At 35.4% G+C, this 17,448-nt stretch overlaps 1 protein-coding gene across 1 annotated transcript in view; it reads left to right on the top strand.

Moving 5' to 3' along the window:
• The first annotated feature begins 3,938 nt into the window (after window positions 1-3,938).
• LOC133328976 (probable 2-oxoglutarate dehydrogenase E1 component DHKTD1 homolog, mitochondrial) overlaps window positions 3,939-17,448 on the top strand; it is a 39,540-nt gene continuing 26,030 nt past the window's right edge. The window contains exon 1 of the mRNA XM_061537480.1: window positions 3,939-4,077. Within this exon, the coding sequence (XP_061393464.1) occupies window positions 3,939-4,077 (139 nt within the window). The remainder of the gene's footprint in view (window positions 4,078-17,448) is intronic.

A 17,448-nucleotide genomic window follows, 5' to 3' on the forward strand; every position in this document is an offset into this window, starting at 1 on the left:
TGTTGTGCGAATGAATGAGAATGCCCAGCTCAAAAGGCATATAAAAGCGAGCCTACTGATGGTTCCCGTAGAAGGGGAAGGCCACGATGGAAAGGCCAAGTAGAAGACAACATCTTGGAACGTGGTCTTTAAAATTGGAGGAGATGCGCACAAGACAGAGGCACTTGGAAATCTTTTTATACCCTTCACCACACTGTGGTACAGGGTATTATCACTTCCTGAGTCGACTAATGCATGTCCGTCCGTCCATGTATTTTTGTTAACAAAGTACAGGTCGCATTTATGATCCGATTTGATGAAATTTGGCACAAGTCACTTAATTGGCCCAAGGACGAACCCTATTGAAATTGGGAAAAATCGGTTCAGATTTATATATAGCTCCCATATATATTTTCGTTCGATTTAAGGTAAATGGTGTACCAAAGACCGTATATATCTTTCTATTTGCACGAAACTTGACACAGCGTAATGAATAGGGTCTAGAATTATGTGTGTTAAGTTTCCTGAAAATCGGTTCAGATTTAGATATAGCTCCCATATATATATCCGTTCGCTGTAAGGTTAATAGTGTACCAAAGTACCTATATATCTTTCGATTTGCACGAAATTTGGCATAGCGTAATGAATTAGGTATAATATGATGTGTGTTAAGTTTCCTGAAAATCGATTCAGATTTAGATATAGCTCCTATATATATATATATATATATATATTCGTCCGATTTAAGGTAAATGATGTACCAAAGTCCCTACATATCTTTCGATTTGAACGAAATTTGGCATAGCGTAATTAATTAAGTCTAGAATAGTGCACGTTAAGTTTCCTGAAAATCGGTTTGGATTTACATATAGCTCCTATATATATTTTCGTCCGATTTAATGTAAATGGTGTACCAAAGTCCCTATACATATTTCGATTTGCACAAAATTTGGCATAGTGTACTGAAATGAGTCTGGAGTGATGTGTGTAACGTAACACAACGTACTAAAGTTTTGAAATGCGGAAAGTTTTGAAATCGGTTCAGATTTGGATAGAGCTTCTATATATATTTTCTCCCGATTTTAGGTAATTTTGTCCCATTGTAAAAAGCAACCCTATATCTGAATAAATGCAAAAATTTAGCATAGGTTGCAGAATTCGACGTCTGTTAGCATTCATCTGTTGAATATACCCAAAGTGGTGAAGGGTATCATATAGTCGGTCCCGCCCGACTGTAACAAGCCAGCTAAGGAAGTAAGTAAGATGCTGTCAATCAGTGACCGTAGCTCTAAATCAGAAATCTGATTTTGAAAATGAAATGAATCAAAAATGACGAATTAAACACAAAAAAAAAACAATTAAATATTTAATTTCTTAGCTGAGTTAAATATCAAAATATCATAAAATTAATATCACTCATATACAAATTAACTGGTGTAAAGCTCAAAGTCCTCAAAATTTAAATATATAACGTTTTCCCCCTCTATGTGAAATTTACTTTTCCCCCAATAAAATCGGCAAATGTTTCTACCAAAAACTATAAATGTCGGGCCATGTTACGACATTACCCCCATAGAAAAATACTAAAAATGGTGCGGTATTTTATGTAGAGGATATGGCAAAATATTAACCTATATTTATAATTTTCTGCCCCTCTAAAAATATACAATGTGCAAGATTAACATATGTATGGAAAATTTAAATTTATACACAAATCGATTGTCATTGCCTCTGTAACTCATCGAAATACTCATTTCGATGGGTATTTGAGTAATGGGCTATAGTTCGATATTGGGATATATCGGTCCACGTTTCGGTATAGACTCTAACAGTACCCTTAAATTTGAGATACTTTAAGAATTTCAGAGACATTTTCCAACTAAATTGGATGTAACTTACCAAAAATTATCGTACCCCCAATATTCTGGGGTTGTTTGGCATGATTTTCATCCGAATTGGCTGTAATTTGAAATTTTGGATTGTCAAGGTATAGCCAATCTCCCTACTAAAACCAGTAAGGAAAGTAGTAGAGTCGGACCGGGCCAACTATATGTTACCCTTCACCACTTTATGTATATTGTATTGTTCCCTCGAAGGAACATACACCTTTCTGCAACCTATGCTAAATTTAATTTCAATCGGGCAGATTAGAATCGCTAGCGTACAATGGGACAAAATTATGGAAATCGATTTATAGCAAACGTAATACACGCAGTATGTCGCACTGTTAAAAATATAGTCTCAATCAGACACCCGTTCAACATATATATGGTACGTGTCAATCGGACAAACATTAGGAGTTTGGTGTACCATTTACCTAAAATCGGACATATATATATATATATATATATATGGGACCTGTATCTAAATCTGAACCGATATTCACGAAACTTAACACACCTCATTCTAGACTTAATACAGTACGCTATGCCAGTTTTGGTGGCAATCGAAAGATATATAGGAATATTGGTGCAACATATACATTAAATCGGACGAAAATATATACGTCAGCTATATAAAAATATGAACCGATTTTCAGTTTCGTCATCATTCTAGACTTAATTTAGTACGCCATGCCAAATTTCGTGAAAATCGAAAGATAAATAGGGGCTTTGGTACACCATTTACATTAAATCGGACGAAAATATAAATCGGAGCTATATTTAAATCTAACCCGATTTACCCGAAACTTAACACATATTATTCTAGGCTTAATTCAGTGCGAAATGCCAAATTTAGTGCAAATCGAAAGATATATAGGGACTTTGGTGCACCATAATATCGAACGAAAATATATATGGAAGCTATATCTATGTCTGAACCAACTTTAACGAAACTTAGCACACATCATTCTGGACATATTTCAGTACCTTATGTCAAATTTCGTGCAAATTTAAATATATATAGGGACTTTGTTGCCTATATCGGACGAAAATATATATGGGAACTAATAAATATGAACCGGTTTTCACAAATTTCAATAGGATAAGTCCTTGAGCCAAATAAGAGACTTGTTCCAAATTTCATCCAGATCGGATCATAAATGCGATCTGTACTTTGTTTACAATTTAAAATCTAGTGCCCCATTCATAAAAAATCGGAAGAAAATATATATGGAAGCTATATCTAAATATGAACATCTCATCCAAATTCGATCATAAATTAGACTTGTAATTTGTTTACAATTTTGCACAAACAAACGAAAGGAAGAACATGCATAAATCATCTCCGAAAGTGATTCTATGCATATTCTCAAAAGGAACCATTGGTGTAGCTCGTTTCCTTCTGCATATTACAAAGACATAATACCCTGTACCACAGAGTGGTGAAGGGTATAAAAATACATTTAGATTTACGAACCCCATTCGATCTCAAATGTCAATTCCACAGTGTGTACGATAAATATTATCCACTGGATTTATGAAGGTATAATTCCCTCATATTTTTAATTTTAGAATGGCAACACTGTAACCTATAATTATTACTGATAAGAGTAAACACGCAGAGTAACATTATTCTCTTAAACAATCGATCAACATAAAATCCGATTAAACTCTTCCAGTTTGTTTTGGAACGCATTTCTCTTTACAATTGTCAAGTGCTGTGGTCCCCTTCTTATCAGCAACAAGCAACAAAGCTAAATAAACTACGGCGACTACATGGGGGGGACAATCGCCCGCCAGACAACATCACAGTCCAGTCAGTATGCGTTTGACTTTGGTGTGGTTCGGTTTAGCGAGACGATAGTGAAAGTGTTATAACGCACACTCAGTTTGGGGGACATCGAAGTGTGGTGTGACAAAACAGATCAGCTGTATAGATCTGCATATTCAAATAAATAACGACGACAAAACAACACAACACATTAATTAAATTTTATCAATTCTCAAATTGTGCAAAAAATTTCTGTCAAAGAGAACATAAAATAGAAACAAATATATATCGAATAAATATAAAACATGCTACGTCACTTGAAAAACAAACCATCAACCGGTCGCGTATCGGCTCTCCTGTTGCAGCAGTGGCAGCAACGTTGCTGCTATCACAGTGAAAAGGGTATCTTTGGCTATAGACCAAGAAAGGCCAGAGAATTTAAAGGTAATATTCCATGGATTTAAACAATGAATAAATAAGAATTTTAATTTGTATCCCCTGTATTTAAACTAAGATTTATGCACCTAATATATGTGTTTAAAAAAAACAGAAATAATAATCAGAACCTCTATAAAAACATCTCCGTAGGAAGATAACATCAATTGTTTAACACTCCACAAAACACAGCACAGAAACAGAAATAAGAACTAATCAAAGATAAGCTGTCGTTTTTTTATTTTATTATTATATTTATTTCTCTCATAATCTCTCGTGTTGTACGCAAATCAACAACAATGTTTATGTGGGGTACTGGGTAAGTGAGGTGGGGTACTCAAAACAAAAACAAGCAACAAGGGATCAGTGAATGCTCAAGTAGATGCAAACAAACAAATAAACAAAAAATATATGGACGTAGCGTGACTCTCCTTCTGTCACAGCCATTCGTGGAGTACTTCATTGATAATCTAATTGATCAAGTCCGTTGTACGCGATTAGTAAAGAAATACGAACATATGGGTTTCTATGGATAGTTTATGACGTTGTTGTTACTGCTCGGTTTCATGTTAATAACTGTTGCCGGCTACAAAATAACTATTGATATCTTATTGAGATTATTGTTATATTTGTTTGAGAGTCACTTAGGAATAAACATAGGTAGAAAGTCTACAGTCGAGACATAATAGTTTGGACTGTCAATAGTACATAATCTAGGCGTAATAGTTGCTAGTTCAATGCCCCATATTTTTAACAACAATTTTTTCACGAACCAACAACGTGTGTATTTGTTTATTCTCAGCCTTATCATACTGGTTTTAGACTGTAAGTATCTTTGTGTATCAAACATCGTAATACAACTTGTGAACCGACATAAATCAATCCATAAACATGTCATTCGTTTGTTAAATGCCGAACTTTGGATACCCTCCACCATAGATATACTGACAGGTACTAGAAATGAATATATAGGGAACATACCAAAAAGTGGACCTATACAAACATTTCTAAAACGGATTATGTAAATCTTAATACAAATTTCAGAAATTTATTTATAATGGATAATTATACCCTCAGCATTATGGCTAATGAGGGTGTATACACTTTAACACGGTGAAAATGTGCCTCAATGTCGTTCTACGCCCCATGTTTCTTTGGACCAAAACCGTTTCAGAAAATTTAGATATCATCCAAACTTTGCCCATATTATTATTTCTCCAAACTTAGTTCAAATTCGAAGATGGGGAAAATCGGTCCAATCCTTCTGGAACCTCCACACAGAGACTATCGAACCTTACGTTCTAATTTGTTATCTCGCTATCCTCCGCAGGAGAGTCTTAGAACCAAACTCAAAATGCGGAACAAATCAGATAACTATTTTAATATAAAAAGGGGGTTATATGGGGACTACCCCAAAAAGGGGGGCGAATATTAAAAATTGTTGGTAGGGAGATTTGTTACCATATATGACTACAAAATACCAAACTGCAGCAAATTCGATTGAAAAACGCGCTCAAGAACCCCAAAATACCGAAAATTGGGGTACCCTTATATGAGGGCTACCCGAAAAAAATGGACCTATATTTATAATTTTTTGTGGAGAGATTTGATACCCAATAAAAACTCAAATTACTAAATTACAGCCAATTCGGTGAAAAAATGCGGTCAAAACATCTCCAAAACTGAAAATTGGGAGGGACCGTTGTATGGGGGCTACCAGAAAAAGTGGACCTAAAGTTATAATTTTTAATTGAAAAATTTGGTATCCAATAAGAGCCTATTAACCAAATTTCAGCGAATTTGGTTGAAAAACGCGCTTAAGAACCCCAAAATACTGAAAATTTGGGGGTGCCATTATATAGCAGGTATGCCCAAACGTGGACCGATATAGCCAATCTTCGAACTTGACTTGCCTGCAGACAAAAGACGACTCTTTTGGGGTTCTATCTAAATTCATTTAGACGCTAGAGTGATTATAACAGACAGACGGGCAGACGGACAAGCTTAGATCGTTATAGAATTTTACGCTGATCAAGAATATATATACTTTATAGGGTCGGAAATGATTATTTCGATGCGTTACAAACGGAAAAACAAAACTAATACACCCTCCATAATATGGTGGAGGGTATAAAAATAAGGAAGATCCTCACCGATTGGCTTTATCCTAGTTCATACGATAGCTATACACTCATAGAGAAACGTAAAAAAATTTGGAATCGATTGGGTTATTAGTTTTTGAGTTATCGTGCCCGCCATTCGCAAAAGAGAAAAACGCGTTTAAAGTTTGAGAAGCCCTTTAGCCGTCACTTGATGCTGACACAATAAATCGGCTATACCTTCAAAAGTTCTTGAGATTTTCACTTGAAAGTTTGTAGGGACATTCTAGAATTCGTGTAGATTCGAATTATATAAAAAAAATTTTGACCCCGACAATGGGGGGAAATTGATTTAAAGGAAATATCACTCGAATACATTGGTACCGCCATAAATAAAACGAATAACATCAGTTTTGAAATTCGGAGAAGAGCAGATACTACTATGCTCTAAGTAAGCAGTTCACAAACAAGGCCACCTCCCGCCAGACCAAACTCACACTTTACAAGACGCTGATACTACCCGTGCTGTTATATGGATCTAAAACATGGGTGCAAGCAGATGGGGCAGTTTGACATCTATGAAGTTTTCCTCGAAATCGGTCCATATTGAGATTTTACGTAAATGGTGCATCAAACTTCCAATATTTATGCTATTGATATGCAATTTTCTAATAGATTTCAGAATGTCATGCGTATGGTTTTTATTGGCTCAAATATCTATGTAGATCACATTTGTTTTTTACCCGATTCCATGTCAATGGTCACCCAAAGATGGTATGTCTCTTCTATCAACAGGATATTGTACACCTTATAATTTTTTGTTTGTACCCAAAGTGGTAAAGTGTAAAGTTTCGACTATATGGGACCGTCCGACTTTTGATCTTTCCTTACTGGTTGTCTTTGAAAACATTCATCTTTCTGTGACATTTTTCCATATTTTGCGCTAATTTTAATTTGACACTGAAAATGTTAAAAAAAATTTATATTATTTTTTATATATTCCATAGGGGGTAAGTGGCCAAAACGCGTTCATGATCTACATATAGAAATCATTCAAATCTAAGAAAATTAAATCTTATCAATTGTTGTGACAAATGATTAGAAGAAAAAATAACAAAACAATTCTACTTATGGCTGTTTATGAATATGGGGACTATGTTGTTATCTATTTGCAAAAAAATATTTAATAGTGCTGCAATTGCTTGCAAATGAAAGTGATATAATTGCACTGGCTTAAGAAGGAGAATTATGAAAATAATAAAAATACAAACATTTTGGCATTTGAGATTGGGCGATGTAGAAAAGAGATTATAATATGTTCCGAAATATACAACTATTAACATGTCTTCGATGTTTATTGAAAAATGTCAAAATTTTTGTCCTATTGTCTGATCCCATTTCCTATGAATTTTGTATACAGATGTTAAAAGCACATCTAACAGATTTTAAATATTTCTTATATTCTATTAAAGTTCAAAGTTCGCCAACCATAATCCCTGACTTATTGAACACAAAAATCACTAAAAATAAATCCCATACCACCACTTCACCAAATACCCCACCAGAAGTAAAATAATCCGAAAACACAACACAAAAACACATAAAACAAATTGAATATCCTGTAAAGAACAGTGAATAACCAAATAGATTGAGCTAAAAACAAACTATAACGACAAACCATTTCAAGGATATTTCAATACAACAACAACAACAACAAGTACAACAAAAAAGCTGCTGCATAAAAATGGAGTGGCGGCAAATAACAATAGCAGAAAAAAAAAACAAAACAACGAACACCGGAAACTCGGATTTAAATAAATATTGCAAAACTATTCCTGTGGCACTCTGTTCAATGCCATTAGTATGGAGAACCCAGCATCAAGTAATATCCCAGCCAAAGGCAAAGGGAAACAATAAAAGTCCACCAACTATGCCTGAAGGATAAATTCTTCACCACCTTTTGAAGTGACCACAGAGCAGGGTATTTGTTGGTGAATAAAACGTCAAAGAAGTAACAAATAATTCCAAAGTAAAATTGTATATATATACGTATATTTCGGAACACCATCACAATGAATGACTGAAATCCATATCCTTTATTGATGAATACAAACAAAAAATATTTATCCCTTTGTCCACTCGAAATTTCTCTTACTACTCGTATTCGTACCGTTCTTATGGTTTTTGTTGTTTTGTTTTATTTTCTCTGTAAACAAAATAGCCAGAAGTCACACAACAACAACAACAAAACCTGCACATCAGCACATCACTAACTAACAATGCAAGGATCAAGAAAAACTCTTTCAACTAAATAAAACATCCAAGCTGAAATTTCAATTTTGAAAACACAAAACAAAAACTTATCTCTACTCTGCTCAAACGAGCGCACACACACACACACACCCACTCGCCCCTACTGAATGTTGAAAACAACAGAAGTTTGTAAAACAATAAAGAAATTGTGTTGAAAGAAACATGAGTGTTATTAAATTTTTACAGTTAGATAAAAAAGAACAAAGTTTGGTAGGTTTCAAAATTCCATCTTTTGTTGGATTACAAATTAGTCGGTATGGATTATTTTAGACTAAATTAACAGGTTTTGTAAAATGTTTACCCACATGTTTAACTCTGCTGTTTACCTCTTCTACAACAGGGTCAACATTTTCCTGAAGAACGTAAAATTCGTTGCCAAATCTATATCATGTCAGAAGATGGTCCATCGGTTCACTACACCTCCTCAAACGGTCAATTTCTATACCCTACATAACTATGTTGTAAGGGCATTGGTCCTGGACCGAGAACAGTATAGGTATACGTAGTCGAGCGTAAAAGTCGACTTTTAGATTTTTGTCAAAGGCAAAAGTCGACCCTGATCAAAATCGTTTTTCGACTTTTAACGTTGTGAACAGAGAAAATAAAATTATGGAATGTGTATTTATACCCTTCACCACACTGTGGTACTGGGTATTATGTCTTTGTGCATATGTTTGTAACAGGCAAAAGGAAACTAGATAGACACATGGTTCCTTTTGAGAATATGCGTAGAATCACTTTCTGAGACGATTTATTCAATACAATTTTTAAATTTTATTGAATAAAGGCAAAAAGTGTCGGAAGCATCAAATTTTAGAATAAGTTTAGTTTGGTTCGAATTGGAATTGGCACGAATTTTGACCTTAAAACGGTCAATGAAACTGTCACACGCTGCCAGAATGTTGCTCTGCGGTATTTTGGACCATTCCCAGCGAAGCACTTGCTTGATGTGATCCACACTTTGGATTTTTTAGAGCCAACCTTGCCTTTCAGAATAATCCAGACACAATAGCCCAACGGATTGGTATCCGGAGATTTTGGTGAACATTGTGCCCTGGAATGAAGCGAGGAACCTCATTTCGTAACCATTCTTGGATGGCGCGTGCTGAGTGCGATGGTGCTGATTCCTATTGTAATGTGCAAGGTCTGCGATCAAAATGTATAATAATATAATATTCGACATTTATTCTGATGCCATGGTCGATTAATACCATGGTAGACCCATGGTTCCTTTTGAGAATATGCATATAATCACTTTCTGACTCGATTTATGCATATCCGTCCGTGTTAAATTGTAAACAAAGTGCAGGTCGCATTTATAAAAATCGGTTCAGATTCAGATATAGCTCCCATATATAGCTTCACCCGATTTTAGGTAAATAGTCCATTAAAGTCCCTATATATCTTTTGATTTGAACGAATTTGGACATAGCGTACTGACTTAAGTCTAGAATTATGTGTGCAAAGCTTCGTGACAATCGGTTCAGATTTAGATATAGCTTCCATATATATTTTCATCCGATTTAAGGTGAATGGTGCACCAAATTCCCTATATATCTTTCGATTTGCACGAAATTGGGCATAGCGTACTGAAGTACGTCTATAATAATGTGTGCTAAGTTTTAATGAAAATCGGTTCAGATTCAGATATAGCTCCCATATATAGTTTCGCCCGATTTTGGGTAACTGGTGCACCAAAGTCCCTGGAAATCTTTTCATTTCCAAAATTTTTGGCATAGCGTACTGGATTAAGTCTAGAATGATGTTGCTAAGCTTCGTGAAAAGATCCATAGCTAGGCCGATTGACACAACGTACTGAAGTAATATAAATTAGTCTCTGGCAAGATTCCCTGAAATCGGATCAAATATAGGATACATTAGGATACATATGTAGAATATACTCAAAGTGGTGAAGGGTATCATATAGTCGGTCCCAGTCCGATTTTACTACTTTCCTTACTGGTTTTAGTCTATTTTCTTTCTAGGGCGGGATTTCTTTTTGGAATTTCAATGGTTTTACCCTGAGCTCATTTCTCAATATTTGCTGAATGGAATATTGCGATATGTTCAGTTCACGAGCCATTTTTCGGCCGCGTCACGGTTTCGATCAAGTCGCTTCTTTACTTTTCGAACCTTTTCTGCTGATGTTGCTGTTTTCTTCCGTCCACTTCCTTGACGTCGGGCTACGATACCAGTATCACGGCCACGAGCGATGGTACGAGAAATCGCATTACCACGCTTGAATTCCATCACGAATAACTTTTTTCTGGAAAATTCTCACCAAAATGCTTTTGTACGCTTGTAAACAATATAATGTATAGAAATGACAGCAGTCTGAAGTTGGTTGCAGTTTTTTCATCTCACCCTGTAGATCTTGTACATATTTTTCTCGATGATTGACATTCAATTTTTCATAAATTTCCGACTGGTATGTGTATGGGTTGTTTTAATTTTCTTCAATTATCTATGTACTTCACGCAGTTAATTTCGTCGGATTCCATTCTATCTAAAAGATATTGTACACATGAACATCTCTTGAATTTTTGAAGGTGTTTCTCTAGAGATAGAAAAAAAAACATTACGAAATTGGACGGAGATGGGCATCTGACCATGGAATAAACATTACCCGTGGCATAGAAATCGGTAAATATTTAGGAGAGGCTGGCCCTTAAATTGATACCCATTATAATGATATATGTACTTGGATGTGGAAGTTATACGTAAATATTTACAGAGGTCTACCAAATATTATTTTGTTTATTATAACACAAGAGTGCGAAAATTAATTTGAAGTTACTCCGGGAAACAAGATAAGCTATAGGTCAAGAGGATGCAAATATCGCGAAATATTGTCCAGGCTAGGAATATAGATTCGCAGAAACAAGTCGTCCGCGTCCGACAATACAGCTCCGCTCACTGCCTTAAATTTGTTTAAATCTTATCTGCAACTAATTATGAATCGAATTTGACCCGATTTTGAAGACTTAACCTATCGGTCTATCCCATCTGGCTCAACCAAAAATACTGCAATTTGCCACACCAGGGTTTTGAAGGTCGGCATACATCTATGTAGGAAAATGTAAATGTAGGTCCATGTTTTGGCATAGTTCTAATTCTAATTTTCAAACATTACTCATCGCTATATTCCTTCCAAACTTAAATCAATTTCCAAGATGTAGACTATCGCTCCAATCCTTCTGGTACCTTGATCAAGGTTAGAGGTAGAAATTGAACCCATTTTCACTACATTCCGAGTTCCATCACATACAGTCAGGTTTTTGAGTTCTCAGCGGACAGAAATGTTATTAGCAAAAATCAATGCTTGGTACTCTTACAACATACATAAAACAATCCGAAAAATTGTCCGCATAATATGGTCTCCACTTTGCCAAAATTTAACATTTTTAATATTCAACTTTCTAATTGACAACAATATTTTCATTGCATCATCAGCCTTAGAAAAAGAAATCAATGCAGATTATTTTCCACAAAAATATATTGAAATGTTTATTGTTTGCTTGTTTGTGTGTTGTGATTGGCATGACAAACCGATAATGTTATGTTTAATACTTAAAAGCGGGTATTCATACACACCCACACTGTAAATACCATTATCCTTAAGGGGTTGTGAACGCATACACACAAAAACCTGAACTCTCAAATACTTTAAGTGAAATATCAATAGATTGTGTATACTAGAATGTGTGTGTGTTTGGGTAAATTCAAATGCATGCATAACTGTTTAACCTCGACTTTTGAAATATTCGTATCTACAGAACCACTTATCTTATGCTGGTCTACTAGTCGGACTTAAATCTACAATTGAAGATATTTTCCATTGACATACTTCAACATTCCATTTGTTTACATATCCAGTGTAGCTAACAAAGAGATATAAAGATATCTATGTATGCATGTATATATGGATATTGCAACACAGTGTATAGAAGAGCTGGACATCTTTAATGTATAGCTCTTCTATATGGTTTTTAAGATTTTTATAAATAGAAGAACTGAAGGTCTTCTATGTATAAAAGAGCTCGAGACCTTCTACGTATATAAGATCTGGAGGTTTTTTATAGATCGAAGAGCTGTAGGCCTTCTATGTATAGAAATCCATCTCTTCTATGTAGGGAAAATCTGGAGGCCTTCTATGCATAAAAGAGCTAGAGACCTTCCATGTATAAAATAGTTGGATGCTTCCATATACAGAAGAACTGGAGGTTTTCTATCTAAAAAATAGAGGTGTTTTTTGTATATAAGAGCTGGAGATCTTCCTTCTATATATAGAAGATTCGCATGGTTGCCAGATCCCGATTCGCAAAAATCTGGACATTGGGTTTTGATAAGCTAGAAAAAACATAAAACAACTTGACATAAAAATACTGAACTAAATGGTATAACAAATACCTAACGTTTGTCCCATTGACATGAAATTTTGCATAGCACGCATGTAAATAACAATCATATACAAATTTGTCCTATTTATTTCAAATATTTATATGCTTTAAGGAATATTTATTTATTTCCAGTAGTTCTAGCAACTTCGGGTATATATATCTTAATATTAAATATGGAAGTGATTTTCCGAAGGTATTTACTTACTTAGCTGGCTTGTGACAAAACTTAAGTTCCATAAGCCGAGCTTAGAAAAGATTTCCAGGCGCGTCGGTCTTTTGCGCAGTTTTTCCAATTTGAAAGACAATTTTTGGCTATTGTCTTCGACTCCAACCTTGGCCTTCCCCTTCTGGACGAACCATCAGTTGATTCACTTTTATATGCCTTCTGGGCTGGGGTATCTACATCCATTCTCACAACATGACCTAGCCAACGTAGTCGCTGTAGCTCAATTCGACGGCGATATTCACCGTCAACGCAGATTGGCCCATAGATCTTTCGGAGAATTTTTCTCTCAAACACTCCAAGAGCTGCCTCATCTGCTTGCGTAAGTACCGTAAGATCCGTATAACAGCACGGGTAGTATCAGCGTCTTGTAAAGTGTGAGTTTGGTCTGGCAGGAGGTGGCCTTGCTTTTGAGTTGTTTGCTCAGACCATAGTACCATCGGTTGGCCATTACTATCCTTCTCCGAATTTCAAAACTGATGTCATTCGTTTTGTTTATGGCGTTACCAAGGTATCTTTGACTACCTCGAAGCTGTAGTTCTCAAGTTCCACAGTTGGTCCGAGTCTACTGGACGTCTTGCGAGTTGATACCATCAGCTTGGTATTCCCGCCGTTTACTGTCAGACCCACTTTGGCAGACTCTTTCTCAATTTGTTCAAAGGTGGCTGTTACCGCTTGGCTTTATATACCTTTGAACGGATAGGGCTGTGGAATGCGGCTTTATAGTCGACGAATAGGTGGAATGTGTCGATGTGTTTTTCGTAGGTTTTTTCAGGATTTGGTGCGGAGTGAAAATCTGGTCAATGGTGGATTTGCCAGGTTTGAAGCCACATTGGTATGGTCCAATAATGTCATTGACCATTGGCTTCAGTCTTTCACGCAGTACGCTGGATAGGACTTTATATTCGATGGGAAGGAGACTTATTCCTCTATAGTTGGCACATATCGTCTTGTCTGCTTTTTTGTGCATAGGGCACAGGATGCTGAAGTTCCAATCATTGGGCATGCATTCTTCTAGACAAATTGTACTAAACAGCTGTTGCATGCTCCTTACCTGCATCTGATCACCAGTCTTGAATAGTTCGGCTTGTAACCCATCGCTTTATTATTCTTCAGCCGATTGATTGCTATTCTGACTTCATCTTGGCTAGGTGGTATACACTCTATACCGTCATCTATTATTGGTTCTGGGGTGTCCACTTCACTGCTACAATTTGATACCAGAAGTTTCTCAAAATGCTCCTTCCAGATCCTCAACACGCTGTCTGTATCTGTCACCAGGTTTCCTTCATTATCTCTACAGGAGGATGTACCTGAACCAAAGCCTTCGTTTTGGTGTTTTGCCTGTTGGTAGAATTTTTGCACTTCACTCCTGTACATCTCGATTTGCTCACGCTCACGTTGATAGTTTTTCGAAGGTAGAATTATAAAAATCCTTATTGAAGTACTCTAGGTACCACAGGTCCCAGGTCAAAAATATGGGGTTTCCAAATTAAAAATGGAGAAAAAGACGCTTAAATAGTATAACTAAAATTATAAATTATATTGTTAATAAATTATATAGTAGACCTGGTGGTCTTCTATGTATAGAAGACCTGGTGGTCTTCTATGTATAGAAGACCTGGTGGTCTTCTATGTAAGGTTATCTTAGATGTCTTCTGTCGAAAACTTATTCTAGATATAGAAGTCCTTGAAATAGTCAATTCCATGCCTATTATTGATTGTTGATTTGCGAACATTTTCTCCGCACAAGGTACGCAAACAATATTTTTTAATTGTGGATTTTTTCTCAAATTTCTGAAATTTTAACACTGTTCGAAAATGTCCACATCCATGTCCATGACATGCCTGTGTCGACACGATTGCTTCTATGCATTTCTGTTTAGACATTGGATGGATACAAAGAGATTAAAGGAAGTAAAATAAATTTGCATATATATGCAAAGGTATATTAGGGTATATGTAGATAAAAAAAAATTAAATCAAAACATAGATAAAATGGCCAATACGCTTAATTAAGGCATATCTATATTTATATTTCAAAGAGGTATAGTATTATCTGATACATTGAAATGCTAAATTGCAGCCAGTTTGGTTGGCAAATGTGATTAGGAGATCGATGCCAAAATTAACCCCGTAATTTCGACTAAGACATTAAAATATTTAAAGGGAAACTTGTATTGTGCCGGTATTTAGATGTGGGGCATATTTTTTAACTGTATTGAATCAGATTATCATTATGTAGGAAATCATCCTGCCAAAAATTATCAATATCAGCTCACTTCAAAGCATAGCCGACAAAAAAACAATTTGGACTCGTTTTTCAACAAAATGACATTTGGTATCTTAATTGGTGAGAAATCTTCATACCACAAACATCGATACCTTTTAATATATATATATATATCCCTTTTGTAACATTACCCCCATTGTTGATATTTTGGACACGCTTTTTAGCAAAACTGGCTGTAATTTAATATTTTTGAATTATCACTGGATATCAAAATTGCATACCAATAAATTGGAGAGTACGAATTTTGAATGGTAATGACCATCAATAGTGGCTGGAGATTTCTCGTGCCCTGTGGATTACGAAACATGTTTCTATTCTATTCACTCCTCTATGTGGGTTTGGAAACTGTACATAACGTAACTGTCAGTGTACCTCTATGAAGGGTATAAAACTTTCGGTCCAGCTAAATTTAACACATTTTTCGCTTAGTTTTGCTTCATCACGCATTCTCCTTTAAATTTTCTTTCAAATATCTGTCTCACCGATTATAATTCACCCTAATGAATGCTGAAATATCCTACTAAACATTGTATATTTGTATTATGCAATCTGTTAGTATACAAAAACACATACATACTTGTTATATACGTACATATTTGTTCGAAGCAATCTCCATGACACACTTGACATAACAATTGTGGTGTTCGATAGTTTTTGATTAATCCAAAACATTGTTTATTGAACGCCAAGCATTCTTATTGAAGTTAAACACCAATATATGTTCCATTAATTTGTAATCTTTGTGTGTGTGAGTGTGTCTGTGTAGAGAGAGATAAACTACAACATTTGTTCGGCAAGGTGGTCATTTGGGGGTTACATTAATGGCATACATACAGATTTAGTACAGCATTTAGATACTTAATGACAATTAATCTGTGAGGACATTTTACCAAAAAACTGTATTATTTTTTGGATCTATTATTCAGGATTTTCTGACCGGATGTGTTATTTTAGGGACAAATGATGGGATGTTTATTTCACAATAATAAGGACGGTCTGTAGATAGAATTTAAACCAAAAAGACCACAACGATCATAGTCAAATGTCAATGTGGCTGTCCTAAGTCCTCGATGGCTTGAAAAAAAAAAACGTTCTTTAGTTTATATTATTCAAGTTCGATTATAAAAAATCTTTAAATAACGCCGCTATTTGGAAAACCTTGGCCGAACCTTGGAACATTTGGTGTTCATTCTATTTAGTTTTTAAATAGTCCTTTACGTGGGTTTTATGTCATGGGTGTAATTTAATTTTGGTATTGCTACAAGTTTAAATACCACATTGAAAAACTGGGTTAAGAACTTCAACATACCGAAAGCCAGTAGGGAAAGTTCAAAAGTCGAACGGGACCGACTATATGATACCCTTCACCACTATGGGTACATGCAAGACATGTTAATATCTACAATATCCTGTAGATATAGAAATCCCGTATACATCAGCTGGGACCGAATTCAGTACTCTGTGCAAAATTTTGCTTCAATCGAAACAATATTGGGAGTTTGGAGCAAAATTTATGTTAAATCGGACGAAACTATATATGGGAGCTATATCTAAATCTGAACCGATTTTCTCCAATTTCAATAGGGTTCGACCTTGAGCATATTCTCAAAAGGAACCATCGGTCTATCTCGATTTTTTGCTTGTTACAAACATATGCACAAAGACACAATACCCTGTACCACAGTGTGTTGAAGGGTATAAAAAGGGGGTTATATAAGGACTACCCCTTAAAGGGGGCGAATATTAATAATTTTTGGGAGGTAGGTTTGTTACCATATATGACTACAAAAAAACCAAATTAAAAAGAATTTGGTTGAAAAACGCGCTCAAGAACCCTAAAATACCGAAAATTGGGGGGGTTATATGGAGGCTACCTGAAAAAATTTACCTATATTTATAATTTGTAGTGGAGAGATTTGGTACCTAATAAGAACTCGACGTACTAAATTACAGTAAATTCGGTCGAAAAATACGATCAGAACCCCCAAAATACCGAAAATTTGGGGGGACCTTTATAAGGGGACTACCAGAAAAACTGGACCTATATTTATA

Source organism: Musca vetustissima, unplaced genomic scaffold (assembly GCF_032173495.1).
Source record: "Musca vetustissima isolate MV318-11 ecotype Yass unplaced genomic scaffold, APGP_CSIRO_Mvet_v1 utg16177, whole genome shotgun sequence".
NCBI classification, from domain to species: Eukaryota; Metazoa; Arthropoda; class Insecta; order Diptera; family Muscidae; genus Musca; species Musca vetustissima.